We start from the raw sequence: 19,033 nt of genomic DNA, 5'->3' as shown, positions 1-19,033 counted from the left end.
AACACAAGCTAAGGTTGTTTTTTGCTAAATTTATGGATTTAATTAATGTATTGGAGTGAGTTTATTTATAGGGGATGGATCGGAGGTCATCTTTATCAGAGAATCAGATGCAAAGCATCATAATTCACAATTCCGTCTCTTCTTCTCCATTGTGCCGTAAATATGGCGTCTCATTCAGGTATAATGTCCTTTTGTTCTTATTCTTCGTCATCGTCTTCTTTATGTCAATTACGCGAATAAATTATTTGCCAATAATTCTTGTAACTTGTACCAGCCATTCACAATATACCGCTCACACTCCCTTTTGAGTTTATAAGTGGGTAAATCAAAAAAAACATTTTTGTAGCCGTGAGTGCGTTAGTCATCACTCTATCTCTGATTCCATGGCTGGTGATCTTGAAATTACATAAATTTAAAACAAAAAAAAACAAATTATTAGATTAAACATAATCTATTAAAATATATATATATATTGTCAAGAAACAATCTATAAGAAGAAAATTTGGGAAGAAATATTAGAACATACATAAAACATGCCATAACGTGCCATCTCGATAAGCTTTCCACCGATTCTATCAGGATGTTTAGGTAAATGCATTCTCGTTAGGTCAACTGCGGATAAGTGAGACGGTGGGAAGACAAAGAAATTATTTTCAATTCTTTCATGTTGTAGTATTACATAGTCGGGTGGAAAAACAACACCGTTTGTTTTTCGTAACATTTTTTGGACTAGAAATTATTTTCAATTATTTTTTGCTAAATTTATGGATTTAATTAATGTATTGGAGTGAGTTTATTTATAGGGGATGGATCGGAGGTCACTTTTATCAGAGAATCAGATGCAAAGCATCATAATTCACAATTCCGTCTCTTCATCTCCATTGTGCCGTAAATATGGCGTCTCATTCAGGTATGATGTCCTTTTGTTCTTATTCTTCGTCATCGTCTTCTTTATGTCAATTACGCGAATAAATTCTTTGCCAATAATTCTTGTAACTTGTACCAGTCATTCACAATATATTCGTTACATTGAATTCACACTGTTTTTGTTCCGATTTCTGTAATGCTCGCCAATTGTTTGATGAAATGTCGCACCGAATTGTGTGGACTTTTGTTTTTCAATTCACTGTACAACAGCGTTTTTTGAATGTTTGTTTGATCTATTGAATTTGTAGACAGTTTTGTAAAATTGAGTGAAATGTAAATGCAAGTATGATTGATAATTGATTGTTCAAATATCAATGTTAGCTAAGCTTAGATGGTTTGTATTAAGCGATTTTATCTATCTTGTTTGTTTGCTCGTGAACCCTGATACCAAATCCTACATTTCAAATTTGCTGCTATGTTTAAACTCTGTAGCTTTAAACCTTGATATTAAGTTCAATGTGGATATGACTCGTATTGATCCTAAAGATTCATCGTTCGTTGCCCTTCAGATTAGATTAAATAAAGCGAAATTGATTATCAACCATACCCCTGTGATTAAAAATTGTCGAACAACTTCAGCCTATTTCATTGAGCCGCGAAAAGAATGCTTCATAGAGCCTGCAAAAGCTGTACTTAGTGCTGAGAATCCTTCTAACTATAAGGGTGTTCTGTATAAAGAACTCGTTAAAATCACCAGAGCAGCCTTCATAGAGTAAAAGGCTGATAATAATTCAGACTGTTACTGTATTATATTACGCATTATTACATTTGCAAACATTGCATTCAATCTTGACATGGATTACAATTACGGACTTCGTATATCATAATGCTATGATCTGTGCTTATACTTCATTGCTTCAATATAGGATCATACTTCACTTCTTATATTGTTTTAATCATAGTTCCGTAGTTGGTACTGCACACCAACTGTTTGATGAGATTCTCACGGAATGGGGTAAGTCCGATCATTTTCTTGATTTATATATTTTGAATACCTTCATTTATATGTAGAGAAATGTGATTGTTTGAAGGAATCTAGACTTAATTTTTTACTAGCCAAGATAAAAATTTGACATTGAAATTTTATGATCAATTGTTACGGACATGATAATTAAATTAGTTGACTTATATGATAAAGATTGGTGATAATGTGAATTTGGTTGAGTCGAAGATATCAATGCTTCGATTTGAAGACCAAAGTCTAGTCTACAGCCACGACGGAATCAAGTCTCAAATGGGGAATCACGGCTGCATGGTAGATTTTTGGCCAGTCTAAAGAAAAGAAGTCATGGATGATTTATTGTTCTTGAAAGGATGAAGATTGACGAAGTGAGGTCTCGGGTGTTATTCACGAGCATTCAGCCCTGGTGGAATGGGCCAATGAGTAAGGTAATGGTGATCTAGGGAGCTATGTGCCTATGCATGATGAATATTAACAGTTTAAGACAACATTATGCATATAATTAGCCTTAACATTACTTTAGGATATGTTGTTCTTCAATGCACTGTGCTATGTGCTGTATGCCTGTATGCTAATTCCCTCTTCTTCACACTTCATACCTACAACATTCTGATCTTTCTCTGACTTTTATGTTCACTTCATTGATTTTGACAATTTTTTTGAAACTATAAAGCTTATATGATCATGATTCATGACCTTACAAAATGTGATCGAATTGGTTCCTACTTAAAACTTCTTTTTTATCTGCACCCGGTATTATAGTGACAGAAAGTTTGATTCTTTTACGCAGGAGTATTTTTCCATTGCTTGCCATGAATTTAAAAGTCTTTCCTCCTTGCATTTCTTCTAAGGCTTGAGTGATGCACTTTCTGTTGTTGCATCTATTTGCATCTTTATTTCATTCTGGTTTACAATGGATGGAGGCGGTTCCTTTGCAGCTGTGACATTGATTTCTTCATCATTTCCTTTGCCCCACAGCAACAGGTAAAGCCCTATGATGATTGTAACTCCTCCTATTATGCTGAACAACCACGGAAGACTTTTGATCACTGGACTATCGATCATAGTTGCAAACAAGCAAGAAACATTTTGTGATCTACTCTTACCTGCCTGTATAGAGCTTTTCTCCGAGAATGAAGTACGCAAAAACTACTACTAGTAGTGTTTGTAGGGGACAAAACATTGTCACAAATACAGGGCCCTTCTCTCTCGAACATTGTATAATCATCATGAAGTTTAAAGCAGAGGAAACCACTCCCTGCAATTAACACCATTAACTAAATGTTTACTTATTCCTGGGAAAAAGTACTAACTTTATTTTGTAGTATGATGATTATATCTTTCATTTTGTGGGTTTTAACTTACACCAAAGAGAATGGTCGCAATGTCCATTAACGACGTGGAAACCCATGTTTTTGGTTGATGTCGTACAGCTACTGAAGTGAAAACTGCAGATTGTGCTGCACCAATTAAGTTTGCCCACGTCGCTAATGACAATGGAGCTGGATACCTCTTCATTGTGGATCCCTGCAAAGGTGATGATGAGTTTGTAAGTAAATGTTTCTTAGAAATTGCTTACTTTCCTATGTTTTTTCTTAGTTCTTCATACTTCCTTAATATTACTACTCCGTATATGTTACTGCTTTTTTGGTGCGAAACATCATCTGAACTGTCGTGTACTCGTGTCATATAGTAAACAGTTTATGTTAGCTAAACTGCTTTCTCATTGATTAGTTCTCTTCAATCTAAGCTATATGCTGCGATCACTTTCGCCCTTTGTTAGCAGCCTAGCATATTTTGGAAAACTTTTGAGGATTAAAAGATTCAGGAGACAGGATTCTTAATTCTATTCTTGCCAGTTTTTTTCTCTTTTTTGTTTTGAAGTATTTTTGTCAGGGTGTTAGCGACACTGTTAGTGCCATTGGATGACAAATGGCTAGGGGCATCTTTCCCACCTCTTTTTATTTGTCAAAGGTTCTAACTTTTAATTTTGGCTGCTTCTTTTTTTAAAGATAATGGTGGGAATCCTTTACTTAATGCCATTGTTCCAAATTACGTGTCTGTATGTATGCACACGCTATGTTTGTGTGTTAGGCTTCTGGTGTTTGTGCTATCAAATGTTACAGTTGGTGTCTGATTCTTTCAGAGATTTGCATAATTGCATGAAATATAGACTAGGATATATTTCTATTTTGGGACTAAGGTTCTGTAGTTGTTGCTTCAAACACCTATCGGAAGAATGTAAAGGTAATGAGATACCTGCATTGTGAACCATATAGACCAAGCTATGCAACTAGCTACTGAAAGAATCGGGCCTTTAATCCAATCACTCTTGAAGTCACCTTTTGTTAGATGAATTGATGACTTCCACAAGCTCTTGATGGCTGGTCCTCGGTACAAAGCTATAGTCATGACTCCTGCTAATGAGACCAATGTTCCGATTGCTTTTGCTAGTCCTTGAGGTTTTCTTAAGTTAAGAGCCTCCAGCCTGCATTAGTTTGAATAAATCAAGGGTCGAATTGGTTAAGATATTAAAGTAGAGAGCAGCTGGTAGTTAAATTAGTGTTTCACCTGAAGAAAATTGCCAGCAGGAAGGTCAAAGTCGGAATCATGTTCACTGTAGCCGAGAGAAATGCCGGTGAAGTGTATTCTAAACTTGCAAAGTACATGTTTAATGTTAATCCCACCCTGGTTTTGGCAGAGAAATAAACTTCGAATCAACTTTTCGTATGGATATAACATAACATTGAAAACTTGGGATGATTTTCAAATATGAAGTATAACATAATATATGACCTACCCGAGTAGAGAATAAAGAAAGATTTCAATGAACATGATTAGTGTCATTCTTGGTCTTGTCTTCCTGCACAGAAGAAAGATAATGCAGTGTCAAATACTCAGCTTGAGCAGAAGAGAGTTGCTTTTCGCTTAGCTTCCGTCTTTTTGGTTTGCCATTCCTCATAGTGTCTTGGGTATAAGAGGAAATGAGGCGAAATCAAACAAGTCTTAAACTTTCTATGATTAGACAGCCAGATAAGCTATGCAGACAAGAACACACCTTTCTAAAGAGTAGGCAAATGGAAACAATGCAATACCACCTACAACATGACGGTAGGTGACGTAGACATGAGAATTCAGTCCACGACTGAACGCTGCTTCTAATATGAAATAAAGAAATGCTGATCCTAACTGAACTAGCACCATCAGTAGATGCGGCCTGAGCCTTCTATAAGCGACTCCAAAGTTAGAAGCCTCAGAAACCATGGCTCTTTAGTAAGTAGATGCTCTTAATGATTAAAGCTTGAAACTTATGATGTATTCATTTTATAGAAGACTGACCAGTGTATAGACATTTTGCAGTAGTTTGATTCTTTTGCACAACACAAGCATCATGTTCCTGATCAATTCTGACCCTGCTTTCTACTTGCAGAAATGAATTGAAAATATTAAAGAAGAAATATTCCAAGTGTTCCCCTTTTTTCCTTTTTCACCTAATTGAAATTTGTTTATTGTGTTATTCGAAGCTGTTATGTGCAAAAGATTATCAAAAGTGGATTTTCTTCTGCCTAGTTGAAACTAGCTAGCATTTTGTACAGTTACAGGAGATTAAAAGTTGAATATTCACTAGGTAAAACCCATTAAAGACCGATTGGCGACTGTGGAACAAGTTGGAGTCATCATGGGAAAGTGCTGCACTGAACCTCCTCCTTACCGTTGAGTTCTCTCAGAATGATTGACTGAAACTTCTAGTTTATTCAAGGTATCTTTTACTTCAGCATTCTAACTGTTGTAGTTTCATGCCCTTTTTACAGTTTTTAATATGGCAAAGCTTAATAGTGATAATATTTCAACAGAAATACAAAACAAATGTCGCAAAACTAACTTACAAACACAGGCATCTCGAACAAATATAACGAAATTCTTAATGTAGCCATTTAATTGAGGCAATAACAGCAGTTCTGATTTCTGAATGCTTCCTGCTCAATATTTTTTAATACATGCACCTTGTAGGAACTTGCCTGCAGGCTGTTGCACATTTCGTCTTGAATCATGTTAAACGTGTTTGGGATTAAAGAATATGGAGACGGAGATAGTCTATTAGAGTACCTAACAGTCAACTTTAGTAATCTCAACTTTGTTAAAGGTAATTATCATTCAATAAGATATGTATAAGATGCCCTTTGTTCTTATTTTATGCAGATTACTAATATTTGAAGAATCAGCTTTTTGCACTTTATGCTTGCCACTGATCATGCACAATAATATGCTTATTCTCTCCTCTGTAATGGAACCTGACAATGACTTTGAGTGCCAACTCTCCTCTCCTCTTATTTTCATGTTCAACTTCGACAAAATTGTACTCGCTCCATTCGGTTGGAACCTGACAATGGCTTGTAATCCATCTCTTCTTTCAAGGCCTTCTTTTTGGTTCTAGGCTTGTAGTTATGAGGTGGGTTTTGCTGTAGGGTGTAGACTAGTACAAAAGAAGTGGAACAGATCATCGGTCCAATTTTATGTCGAATCTACTGAGACATAAATTATCACCATATTTACTAGTTGTTTGAGGAACGATGTGTGACAAAATAAAACTAGTGGGATAAGAGATGGGACACAAAAATGGGACGATCTCAGTTCGGAAGGAAAGGTCCTAGCAAAAACTAAGGTGCATTTAATCCTGCCAAACTGTATAGGGTATATTCAGTTTTGCTGTTTACTGCCATTTTTGTTGGGGTAGACAGTAGTGATGCATATATTGTTCTGATTGTTTACAGTCTTTTGCCAAACAGAATAAAAATGTCAGAATTAAATAGTGCATCTCATTTTCCATACAATGTTAGCCACAGATGTCATGGATTATTAGTTCATGATTCTTTTTCCTGTGATGTGACCAAGTTACTGGAGTTATACTCCATAATAAGGTATCGTATTCCCCTCCCCATAGATTGTGTACTCGGTATTGTTCTTGAGGCTCATTTAACACAAGAAAGAATAAAAGTAGTAGCGAATTCCAAAGAGAGAGCACATCATTTGTTAACCATGCATCACTGTCTCTGCTCAAGTGTTGGATTTGTAATATAGAGATTAGAGACCCACATGTTCAAATCTCGTAAAAACAAGAGGTTGAAATTTTCTGACATTTCGCAACTCTTAGACTGTTTAGGCCGCCACCATAACCGGGGCTGGCCCAAGTTGTAGGAATGGAGCCCGGGACAAGTTGTAGGCATGGATTCTCGGTCATGAAGTGTACTCATGAATATCACATTTCAATCCCTAACTATTTAGAATTTAGGTAAAAAAAAAAATCATATGCATATTACCTAATTAGAATTTCTTTTGTAATTCAGTTCTGAGAAATCCCAAAAAATGGTAATTGAGCTGAGAACAAGAGTTCTAGAGTTGATTAGTGAAGGACTAAGAATTGAACACGGGTATTTCGCGAAAGAACTGATCCAAGAACCTGTTTTGGTTCTGAGACATTACCCTCAATGCCCTGATCGTAGTCTAACATTAGCTTATCTTAATTAGGGGAATAATGGTTGGCAATTGATGCACGCCCGCCTTACAAATTTGTCTGAGCTTTTTCTGCAATGCCGGTATGGAATCACGACCTTATCTTTGATTATTTATAAATATATCAGGCGAGTATCTGTGATACTGTGATAGTTATCAGTTCTAGTCTTCTAGATTATAGGACATAAGCTATAGATTCAATTTAAAATATCACACGAGCGGTGTGAATGTGTGATACTAGTAGACTTAACTATTTTATGGAAAATCTTCATTTTTCGACTAAATTGAAGTGTCCCACTGTAAGTATGTGAGGTATTGTGAAGGGTTGAAGTATCGCCGCCCCATTTTGCTGGCTGATTTTTCGCGTATACGTAAGGGTTTATGCTAATACTTGAGACAGGCTCATTGTAAGACCGACTGACTGTACAAAAGTTTATTAACCATGCACATCAAACTATGGACATGCATACTGAACTTTCATGTGATGCTAATGTGAAACCTGATGGTTTACTGCTTTGTTTAACGCGTGTTGCCATGGAGTTTGGTGGAGGCGAGGCGAGGCGAGGCGAGGATACACAATTATTTAACGCTTGTCATGAAGGATACGGACCGGACTACCATACAGACTAGAGAGTATACATTAATCACACAAATTGTAACAGATTATCGCTAATGAGAGGTGGTGGTTATTTTCCTGAATTTTAATTTTTCATTTATCATAACTTTTGTAACAAATCATATATTTCTCTAATACAATTGCCAAATTGCTGACATGGCATCTCAGATTTTAATTAGAGTCTTATGTGGCATTATATCAGAATAAGTAGAGTAATTGAAAATAAAAAGAAAAATAAGAAACAGAATAATCTATTTGAGGAAAAAACGGAAGAAAGATATAGAATATTCCATTTTCATATTGTATGCAATTGCAACCGAATAAATAAGATAAGATCGTTTTTTTTACAGGAAAATTGCACTTTTTGAAATTTGATTTGATTATGAATTATTGAGATTTTTTTCCAACATTTACAGTGTTACATGCTGAAATGCTAAAATCATGAAAATTATGGCTAAGTTTGTTACATTAGTTTTTTTTTTCTTTGTTTTGTTTTTGGATTTACATCAATGTGTGTAGTGTCTTTTAGTTTTTATTGCACGTTCGTCTTTCTTAATTTATTTTCTTTTTTATTGTTATCTATTAGATTTGTTAATACTCCTTCCATCATGATGATATTACTCCCATTTTCTTTAATTAATGGTACAATAGTAATTTGCCTTTATTTCTTAAATTCTTTCCAAAATAAAAATAAAACAATAAAAGTGAAATTGAAACTATAATATTAGTAGAATGTGGGAAGATTGAATTTCAACTGTTACATCATGGGGAGCATATCTTATATTATATTCTGTTATATATTTTTGATGTACGCACATCTTTAGTAAAAAAAAAAATGAATTTTAAATTTTAAACCCACTTTTGTAGTGAGTAAAGTCTTCTAATAGATGGTCTTGCAAGTCAGGATGATCAAAAATAATTTAAAGGATATAAAACGCATAAAAGGGTACGAAAGTATGGTTTTTCAATAATTTAGTGAAAGATGTAGCTTGCAAGTTTTTCTGCTCGAGATCGAGTTAAAAGTCAAGTGTTTTAGGTTAACTTTTGTCCCTCCTATTCACCAGGTTCTCTACATTTTTCTTTTTTTGATATATCTAACAAATTTCTTTACGCTTTTTTTTGGGGCCTAAATTAATGTTTAAAACAACAAAAGTACTCTTTAAAAGTCACATGCATGTAAGGTCCTACAAAATTCCACCAAAAAAAATGTAAAGAATATGATGAATGAGGGGAGGTAGTATGTATTATATGTGTAAGAGTTGAATGTATAGTTTGACATCATTTATAAGTGTAAGACTCTTTTAATGGTTAAGACTTAAGAATGATCACTAATCCGTATATATGGTTAATAATTCGAAATAAATTAAAAATTACATCTTAATTATATGTTATGATTAACTATTTTGATCTAGACTTTTAAAAGCAGACCCGTGAATTTCACGGGTTTAAAACTAGTTACAACTAATTTCGTTTTTCATATGATGGTAAAACCCCAGTTGTATCTCTGTAGTGTCCCAGGTGGTTCAAAAGATAATCGCCGTACTTATATTTCTCGTAGCGAGGGCTTTCAGTTCTTGTTAGAACTTCCGCAGGTTCGACATAGGAATCATTGCTTGGTGCTACGGCATAGCAGATGGATGTACGATCACTCCGGGAGTTTACAACCACTCTATGAACGGGTGCTTTTAATTTTTTATTACTAACAACCCGCATTTGACTACCAATGGTAACAATCAACGCATCATCACGTGGCACTACACGCTTCCATTCGTTGTCTATACACACTTCTAATCCTTGGGCAGCATCCCCGGCTTCAACAAATGTTATAGTGAGGAGGTCGGGGTCACAATGTTTAGCTAATCCACAGGTTAATTTCGGATTAGGACATCGCGGATACCTATTAACATTGAGTCTCCTAACCTGACTTAGCCCATGGTCATGAAAATACGATTCGTCAAGCTTAAGACCTCTGCTAATTAAACGAATCAATTTGTTTGCAAGGACTTCGAGGGCTGAAGCAAATTGCGAAATATCATCCCTACATATGTGAAACAATTAGTGCATATTAGTTAATTTTGTCATAAAATACGCAAGGAGATAAAGAAAGAACTATCTCACAAAGTAACGCGCTTTTCAATAAACTACCGATGAAATTCCACGTTAATGTCCAAAAAAAAGCCATTGATTGTTGGTTTTTTTTCTAAAAGGTTAATGAAAAAAATACTCCCTCCTATTCCGAATACAATTGGTCTCCCTTCGGTTACCATTTGTGCCGGATATTTTGTGAGTTAAAATGGTAACAAAATGGGTTAGTGGAGAAGGGGGACCACATGAATAGTGTTGCAGAGAGAGAAAAAGTGGGTACTTTGTGAGGTAAAATGGTATCCGTCACTCAAGAGTGACGGATATGTGCCGTCACAAACAAGAATTTGTGTTCCGAATAAGTGTCCCATTTGGACAATGGCACGAAAATTAAGGAATATAGTTAAAATAATGAAAATTATTGTATAGGGGTAATAATATATGAGTTAAATAATGAAAAGTATTGAATATGATGGGTTATGGGTGGTTGGGGTGGTAAATAAAGAAAAGAGCTAAGGGTAGGAAGGTAAAAAACCATGTCCAAATATGGCAAATGGGACAGTTATGTGAATAGACGAAAATGGCAAATGGGACAGTTATTAAGAATAGGAGGGAGTATTATGTATAAATAGTCGTAAGCCTAAAATTTTAGGTTATATGTCGCTAAATCTAACTAATTTGAAATTTTCATAATAATTTTAATAATAATTATAGAAAAAAAATAACTAATAGCTACAACTCGAAAAGATTGAAAATAACCAAAGGCAATATAAAACATTGGTTGAGATTGTAGTTTATTTGGTTTTAATCGATTTGTATCCGGTCGATTTTGACATATATTGTAGATGTCGTATGACTTTTTATTAATGAAATGATATTTTCCTCTCAAGAAAAAAAAAAAAAAAACATTAATTGTCAAATACCTTTACCGTTCTTTTAAGTACTTAAATTACAACGTCTATGGAGGTTGGGTTTTTTTCACTAAAATCAACATACTTCTTAATGTGATTTTATTTTGGCCCATTTGAACAAATTTGGAACTGAAGGATCGGAGCGCCCCAATCCCGGGAAATAAAGATCCAAATTACAATGATATGAGTAACATTTAGGAGGGGAAAAAATACATCTTCTTTAAACTCCAAAACGAAAATATTATTTTTATAAAATAACTTATAAAATATACAACAATAAGTGCCTCTTTATACAGTAATATTTAGCACCGGGGCTCCAAATTTCATAAACCAACTCTGTGTAAATTACAATGATGTCATCTATAATTTTTTTTAACACTTTTTATACATTCAAAATTCTTAAAAGATATTATAACTCGTTGATGGAAAATCAAAATTTTATAAGTAAGGAGTAAGACTTGAGTAAATAAAATTAAACTTACCTGAACCTAGGTGGATTTTCAGGCCATAAAGGCATTGAAGAGAGATAAAACGGCAAAGTATCCCTCCAATACTTGGCTTCTGTTTCGAGGTTCAAGTGATGAACAACGCTACTAGAATAAAAAAGACACCGCTCACATTCCCTTTTGAATTCATAAGAGGGTAACTCAAAAAACATTTTTGCGGCCCAGAGTGCATTAGTCATCACTCTATCTCTTATTCCATGGTTGGTGATCTTGGAATTACATAATTAAAAAAAAAAAAATTGTTAGATTAAACACAATCTGTAAAAAAAAATACGGTCAAGAAACATGCCATAAGAAGAACAACAAATCTTCCTTAGGATCGTCTCTCTCCCACTTATCTTACTTAACAAAGTTGTAGACGAGTTAAATATCACCCCCTTTTATAATAAGATAAACAACCGGTGGAATGTCAGTTGTTACCACTTTGCCCGCCTTATTATATAAACGGTTATATATTTACCCCGTCTACACTTTAGACGGTTGATTTTACATTAATAGTTGTGAGAGGTGAGAAATGAAAATTTAGAAAGAAATATTTGAACATACATAAAACATGCCATAACGTTGTGCCATCTCGACAAGTTTTTGACTAATTCTATCGTGATGGGCAGGTGAATTAATTGCTACTAGGTCAGCTGCGGATAAGTGAAACGGTGGAGGAACAAACAAATTATTTTCAATTCTTTCATCAGGTAGGATTACATGGTCGGCTGGAAAAACACCACCATTTATTTGTCTGAGGTAGTCGGTTAACATTTTTTGGACTAGAAATTTCTTTTTGCTAAATTTATGTATTTAATTGTAAGAATAAGAAAGTCAAACTATACTATTGTTTGTATATAAGACTTGTATAGCTGTAATTAATGACAGATTAATGGATCATAGTGAGTTTATTTATAGGCAATTGTTTGATGAAAATGGCGTCTCATTCAGAGTATGTGCTCCTTTTGTTCTTATTCTTAGTCTTCATCTTCTTTATGTCAATTACGCGAATAAATTCCTTGCTAATAATTCTTCTAACTTGTACCAGCCATTCACAATATATTCGTTACATTGAATTCTCACTCTGTTTTTGTTTCGATTTCTGTAATGCTCGCCAATTGTTTGATGAAATGTCGCACCGAATCTTGTTGACTTTTGTTTTGTTTTTCAATTCACTGTTTGATCCTACAACTGTACAACTACAAGCATCATGATTTGTAGTTAGGGACGTAAAATTTCACATGAGGCTAGCTTTGGGCGACCAAGTAATAATGTAGTCAACTAAATTACCAAAATTTTACATAAAACATTTCAAATTTAACCCCTAGTTTCGCCACTGTGTACACCGTTTTTTGAATGTTTGTTTGATCTATTAAATTTGTGGTGTGTGTTAATTAGTAGATAGTTTTTTGAATGTTTGTTTGATCTATTGAGTGAAACCGCGTAATCGGATCTTATCAATGTTAGCTAAGCTTAGATGGTTTGTATTAAGCGGTTTTATCTATCTTGTTTGTTTGCTCGTGAACTACATGTTTTGGTCAAATTGGTAACTAATCTGGTGACGTGGACGATAACGATAACGATCACTATTTCTTATAAGATCCGATTGGGCTACAGTGTAGCTATGTAGGTATGATTTATGTGAGATAATTTGTTGATAATAAATTATAAATGTATGAACCTAGAAGATGGAGAGCACCATCACCATCGTCGGTTGTAAATTACATGCGGCTATTTTTGGCCTGAATAGTCGGGGCCGGGTTTTATTGTTTGGGACGAGATTGACGACATTATGGTCGTGGAAGACGAACTAGAGTCTAGAGGTCTAGAGGCTCATATAATGTGGGCATTATTAGCCGAAACCAAAGTTATTCTCTTTGGGCTGCAAATAGTAGGCAAGACATCTTTGAGCTACAAAATTATTGTTGATAGTGATTATTTGCAGAATTGCCGGTAAATTAATGGCATTACCTGGAGTCAAATTCCAAATTTTTTAATTGACTTATGTTGGAACATGGATGATATTACCACCATCACCCAGCAATATCAGCAGTACACTCACTGTCAGTGGCCTTACGTTCTTTGCGAGGGCAGCACGTAGCTAACAGTTAGCTCGATATGCGTTCGGATGATACGAGTCGGTAAAAAGAGTGTCCTTATGAAATCAATCATTTTGTATATTTGAATATCACCTACCTCAATAGAAAAAATGTATCATCTTTCTCTTATAAAAGAATTGGGTTACCATTAGAGCCCTTAAACATCATTACAGATGCTTAGATTTAAGGATTAGTGACATAGTAAAAACTCGAACAACTTCAGCCTATTTCATTGAGCTGCGAAAGGAATGCTTCATAGAGCCTAGAAATGCTGTAATTTAGTGCGGAGAATCCTTCTAACTATAGGGGTGTTCAATATAAAGAACTCCCTAGAAAAGCCTTCATAGAGCATGATTACAATTTTCAAACATTGCATTCAATGCTTACAATCATTGTGTATCATAATGCTATGATCAATGCTCCTCTTGTTCTTATTCTTCTTCTTTATGTCAATTTTTTTTCTACATAATTTTATCACGTAATTGGACACAAATTCCTTACTGATAATTTTCTAACTTCTATGAGCCGTTAACAATATTCAATTTGATTGAAAATTGAAATCACATTGTTGCTTCATAGGATGATTTTTCACTTTTTACATTGATTTAATGGTAGTTCCGTAGCTGCCTGCTTAACCATTGTTTTAATCGTAGTTCCGTACTAGATACAAGGATTTTGTTCCGATGTCTGTACTGTGTACTGCTCGCCAACTGTTTGATGAGATTCTTGCGGAATCGTGCTAAGACTTTTTGTTTTTCAATTCACTGTTTGGTCATACAACATAGTCTGGATATTTTCTTTTTGTGCGTCTTACAATTTTAGAGGATTTTTGGCATTTTATGTGAATCCGAGTTCCGACATTCTACTTGACTGCAAGTGTGGACTTGGGACAGTGCTGAGTGTTGGATGCGGCTATTTGTGGTAAATATTTCCATGCTTTATGATTAATGAAGTGTTGAGGAATCGTGTCTTTCTTTCGCTTACAGCTGTGACAGAGGGGCTATGAGCTGTAGTTATATCCCCGAAAGTCCTTTTTTTGTTCCTCGCTAGAGAATACTGAAACCTGTGACCAGCGGTTTTTGCACCTCTTGTTAATGTTAATTTGTTATAGATTTTTGTGGATGAAGTGAGTTTGTGCAATTTCAGACGGGGACTGGTTTTGAAGAAGAGCACATTCTGAGCTTACATAAACTGAGGGCCCGAGAAAATTCCCGGGGTAGACAGTGAAGAAATTTCAGATTCGTTTGAGAGGAAAGATGGGGATGAGAATTTGACAAAAGACTCCACATCACATGTGTGGAGGTTGGTACAGCAAGAAGTCAAGACTCCACAGGTAGCAGCTATAGGATGTTGTCTTGGAAAAAGTTCCCTGCGGCTATCGTAAGAAAAAAGAGAGATCCTGATGCTGTTGATACTCCATCAAAGGATCAGTCCGGTGCTTTTGGACAAAAGGATGACCAAGCCAAGAGCCCTAGATCTCATACATACTGAGAACACAGAACAACCCACAGTACGAAGAGTTTCTTGAGTTTGTTCGGGTGTATGGGGGTATCAACAGCATACCTATGAGAGTTTGATAATTTGCCTTATATGTGAGGTTGAAATACCGACAGTGTTTGTTGAGGAGCACTCAAGAATTTGTACGATTGCTGATAGATGCGACCTAAAAGGCTTAACAATCAATGAACGACTGAAGAGAGGTTGCAGAAACTCTAGTGAAAATTCTGAACTCTTTTATGCCAAAAAGCACAAGCAGTGCAAGGTAACCCCGATGCGCTAAAAGAGTTAGATGGGTTTATACCAAGGAATTTCATGACGGCCCATTGATAATGTTATTGTAAGACTTACCCAGATGATAATCAAATTGTGAATTATTTTACAAAGTTAGTTGGCTGATCAAATATTGTATGCAGCAGAATTCAGCTTTAGTAAGATGAGTTAAAAGTAAGTAGTTAGAATCAATCTTTTTCGGATAGTGTAATTTTATACGTGAGATATGATTGATTTCTGACATATTATTGAATGTAATGTCAAATTGAGAATGAATATGGATCAGAAGTTAAGGAATGCTGGTAAGATTGACAACACTTAAAGAAGAATAAGCAAAAACAAACTTCGGTCTTGTTTTCTTCCTCTTGAAATGGTGTCTCACTCAAAAAATGGAGATTCTTTGTACAGTTTAAGCTGACAAAACTCAAAGTATGATCTCCGGCCTCTTGTTTTTATTATTCTTCTTTTATGTCAATTTTTATCTTTTCTTTGCACAATTCCATCGTGCTTATCACGTAATTGCGCCCGAGCATATATGCTTTACCATTATTTCATCTAACTTCTACAAGCCGTTCATATAAAGAATAGACGAAATTCAATGTACAGTTAGTTAGTTAGTTCCGTACGTCGTGCCTTTGCTTTTCACTTTTACTTTTGTATGTAACTACGCAAGGGACTAGATTCTATAGGATCCATACGTACGGAAAAAAAAAATCGCTTTAGTATTGAACTTGTGATTCATTGTTTCTCCTTGTTTCATAGGTTCCTCATCTTCAAAATCGCTTATTTTGTCGCGTGGACAAGAGCGTCTGTCATATACCAACGGATATTACATGTCTTTATTTCACTATCGTAAGTCGTATACCTTCTCTTGATATCCCCAATGGTAATTTTTTTCCTATTTATTGCATTCCTCCAACGATTGTGCTAACCTTTATACCCTTTTTTCCTTATTATAATGTTGCAAAAATCCGATACAAAATTCTAACAGTTTGGCCCTTGCTCACTTGACCTTATCACTCTCTCCATTGTCCAGTTGACCTTTAGGTTTTTTTGGACCTAATAATGCGACCGATCAAATATCCTCTTACGGACTTCATCTCAGACTCATGGGCCTGACACAAGAGTCAAGACCCATGGAAATCAGCGAGACTTATTTTTCGGTTTGCACTTTAACAAGTCTTTGTGTTTTTCCTTATTTTGAGACAGGCGACATCAGTTCGGGCAATCTTTTTTTTTTTTTTTTTTTTTTTTTTTTTTGACAGCGGTAAAGAAAGTGTTTACATTTACAGTGAGTACGGCTCCAGGACCATACCGAAAACTACAATATAAAACCTCAAAGCACTACTAATAACAGAAACTAAAACAACAAGGTAATTGCATCGGCTATCTATAACGTGTTGATGGCGTACGACGGGAGTCTGAACACGAACTTCGGTCTCAAAACACACCACAATCTTTAAAGGACGAGTAGCGCTGGCCATAGGAAAACACCCATCTTTGTTAGTCTTGATTGATGTAGCTTCGGAGAAATACCTGCAACAAGGCCCAAAAAAGAGTCTCGGGATTCATCTCCTTGGCTATGATAATCTTCCTCGGAAACCAACGAACCCCCATAAAAGTACCCTTACTCATCTTAGTCGTTGCATTCTACAGAGAAATACCTACAACAAGACCCAATAAAGCGTCTTGGAGATTCATCTCCTTCATTTGAGATACACGTTATCCGGAAATCTACGAGAACCTTGACCCAACAAGAGAAACCAAAGTGCACTTACGCCACATGGACGTAGCAAGAAAATGTGGAAATCCGACCACTGAAATCTGACTTCAAAGGAGGGTAAACTCCTACACTTTGGATCACAGCCCCCGCTGCCAAGAACCTCATATCCAAGAATATCGAGAAGTAAAGTGGGTACAACAAAAACAAACCACCTGGACATCCCTCTAACCAAAATCATCTCGGAGACAAGAGAGACCTATGCTCAACACGGACCGATGCAAAAAACTAGTCGTAGAAACTATCCCTTGGGGAAGGGGACAGGACACCCCAACCCACCATTTATTTATTAAAATGAACAACAAAGGAAAACAACTCCACAGACACGGCTTCAACATCAAATGAAAGTGGATCCCACCGCATCCGACCCGAACCAACAACACCGCCCAAGCACCCAGCAGCCCACACCACCATACCACACTCATCACAAAACAAGCAAGCCCACCCAAGAACACAGGCCATCAAGACGGAACCAACGGACCAATCGAACCTCAATCCGACGAAAACCGAACAAGGTTTGTCACCAAACACAACCCGAACAAAACCCGATATCACACGAAACTCCCGGGACCATCGGCCTACCGCAACTAGATCAACCATAAAGGACACCGCAACAACACAAACCCGACCCGACCAAGGAACCACCCGACGGGGAGAAGGGATGAAAACACCACGTTGACAACACATAAAACAAACCGACACTTCAAAGCTCGGGTTGGAAGCAAATCAACAACAAAAATCTCATCGTCAACCTTCACAAAGACCGAGTGAGACCCAAAACACAACCCGACACACCGACACAACTCAACGAAACACCAAAAAGCCAAAAGGTAGATTTCTACAGGGGAGGGGGGGGGGCGAGGGGAAGGGGAGCCATCCACGGGTTGCAAGTGAGGCTTTCAATGACGGGACGAGAGAATCGTAATATCGGAAAGGACGAGAAAAACAAACCGGGAAGACGACCAACAAGATCGTCGGACGGTCCAATCGAGAACACAAAAGCGTCGGTCGAGGTCCTAAACGGGGGAAGGAGCCGGCGATGAAGTGCGATCGATCACCAGGAGATAGGCCTTGGGATGGCCCCATCTCGGCGATCGAAAGGGCAAAAAGGGAGGGCGGTGTGGGTCGGAGGATGCGGCGGAGCAGTATGAAATTAGATTTAGGGTTTTTTTGGGGAAAAAAGAGAGAGGAAAGTTAGAGAGAGAAGTTGTTTAAAACGTCTGTAGTTCGGGCAGTCATGACCGCAACATATTCTCAGTTCATTCGTCACCAAGGCCGTGTGTTAGCGACAACTTTTCCATTTGGTGTTTTATGGCTATTTCTTGGTAGAATATTTTCGAGTTTTTTAGTTATCTGTTTTGTTAAGTCTACCCTTTGTCCCCAGAAAGCCTGGAAGTTAACTACTCAAATGCATTTACTGTAGTCTGCAGCTACTAATGTGGATAATGTTAATTTTATGGAGTCATGACTGTTAGAAGATGACTTACGAAGCTTTCATAAACAATAGAGGCCCACGGCCTTGTTTGTAATTTAATTATAGCGAGATTTCAAATGAGTAGTTTCGGATCAGTAGTGTTCGTCCTGTTCGATGGCTTTTGGTTTGGGTTACGTACTTACGTTGGATCAAAACAGCATTAGTCCAACAAAGGTTGGCAACTTTTCATCCATTCTATTCGACATCTACAAAATTCCTCAAAGTGATTCTAGAATAGTTTTTTATTGTCTCTTTTTGAAAATCGTTTCCAATGTACGCCTTTTTTTTTCTAATCTGGACGAAATTGATTCAGAAAGCAACGACAAGAAACATCTGTAGAAAAAAGTGTTTATCTGACTCGTATTTTGAGCATAACCCGATTTATCATCAGAGTCGTGTAAATTGGGCTTTACA

The 19,033-nt window shown here is 36.3% G+C and overlaps 2 protein-coding genes and 2 long non-coding RNA genes across 14 annotated transcripts; 2 read left to right on the top strand and 2 right to left on the bottom strand.

Annotated features, from left to right (window-relative positions):
- Nucleotides 1–8,129, top strand: LOC141591571 (uncharacterized). Of its 11 annotated transcripts, none has more exons than XR_012520932.1 (5): nt 1–178; nt 804–2,316; nt 2,867–3,437; nt 5,517–5,648; nt 5,900–6,703. It is a non-coding gene; the product is annotated as an uncharacterized LOC141591571 (long non-coding RNA). The 11 variants fall into 11 exon arrangements; XR_012520934.1 differs by lacking the exon at nt 1–178 and adding an exon at nt 504–588; XR_012520936.1 differs by lacking the exon at nt 1–178 and adding an exon at nt 7,415–8,129 and having other exon boundaries at nt 527–2,316; nt 2,867–3,423; nt 5,485–5,648; nt 5,900–6,032.
- Nucleotides 2,367–5,478, bottom strand: LOC141591560 (WAT1-related protein At1g43650-like). The gene is made up of 7 exons (XM_074411943.1): nt 4,947–5,478; nt 4,689–4,751; nt 4,460–4,576; nt 4,148–4,376; nt 3,254–3,415; nt 2,995–3,146; nt 2,367–2,909 (listed from the first exon to the last, which is right to left on the bottom strand). Exons 1-7 carry the CDS (start codon nt 5,150–5,152, stop codon nt 2,735–2,737), a joined length of 1,104 nt encoding a protein of 367 aa, XP_074268044.1. The 5' UTR covers nt 5,153–5,478; the 3' UTR covers nt 2,367–2,734.
- A 1,208-nt stretch (nt 8,130–9,337) lies between the features above and the next one.
- On the bottom strand, nt 9,338–12,270 carry LOC141591544 (2'-deoxymugineic-acid 2'-dioxygenase-like). The gene is made up of 3 exons (XM_074411925.1): nt 12,061–12,270; nt 11,491–11,723; nt 9,338–10,053 (listed from the first exon to the last, which is right to left on the bottom strand). Exons 1-3 carry the CDS (start codon nt 12,268–12,270, stop codon nt 9,477–9,479), a joined length of 1,020 nt encoding a protein of 339 aa, XP_074268026.1. The 3' UTR covers nt 9,338–9,476.
- Nucleotides 12,271–12,414: 144 nt separating this feature from the next.
- LOC141591553 (uncharacterized) lies at nt 12,415–16,589 on the top strand. Its single transcript, XR_012520924.1, has 3 exons — nt 12,415–12,448; nt 16,128–16,217; nt 16,357–16,589. It is a non-coding gene; the product is annotated as an uncharacterized LOC141591553 (long non-coding RNA).
- Nucleotides 16,590–19,033: the final 2,444 nt, after the last annotated feature.

The sequence above is a fragment of the Silene latifolia genome, chromosome 1 (assembly GCF_048544455.1).
Source record: "Silene latifolia isolate original U9 population chromosome 1, ASM4854445v1, whole genome shotgun sequence".
NCBI classification, from domain to species: Eukaryota; Viridiplantae; Streptophyta; class Magnoliopsida; order Caryophyllales; family Caryophyllaceae; genus Silene; species Silene latifolia.
This window is presented reverse-complemented; position numbering and strand designations above follow the sequence as displayed.

Coding starts and splice junctions, on each gene's coding strand:
- LOC141591560 (XM_074411943.1), bottom strand. CDS start 5,152: ATGGTTTCTGAGGCTTCTAACTTTGGAGTCGCTTATAGAAGGCTCAGG. Junction 4,752..4,946: donor TTTGCCTACTCTTTAGAAAG/GTGTGTTCTTGT, acceptor TCTTCTGTGCAG/GAAGACAAGACCAAGAATGA. Junction 4,577..4,688: donor TTTCTTTATTCTCTACTCGG/GTAGGTCATATA, acceptor TGCCAAAACCAG/GGTGGGATTAACATTAAACA.
- LOC141591544 (XM_074411925.1), bottom strand. CDS start 12,270: ATGTTAACCGACTACCTCAGACAAATAAATGGTGGTGTTTTTCCAGCC. Junction 11,724..12,060: donor AACGTTATGGCATGTTTTAT/GTATGTTCAAAT, acceptor TGTAATTCCAAG/ATCACCAACCATGGAATAAG. Junction 10,054..11,490: donor GAAAATCCACCTAGGTTCAG/GTAAGTTTAATT, acceptor TCACATATGTAG/GGATGATATTTCGCAATTTG.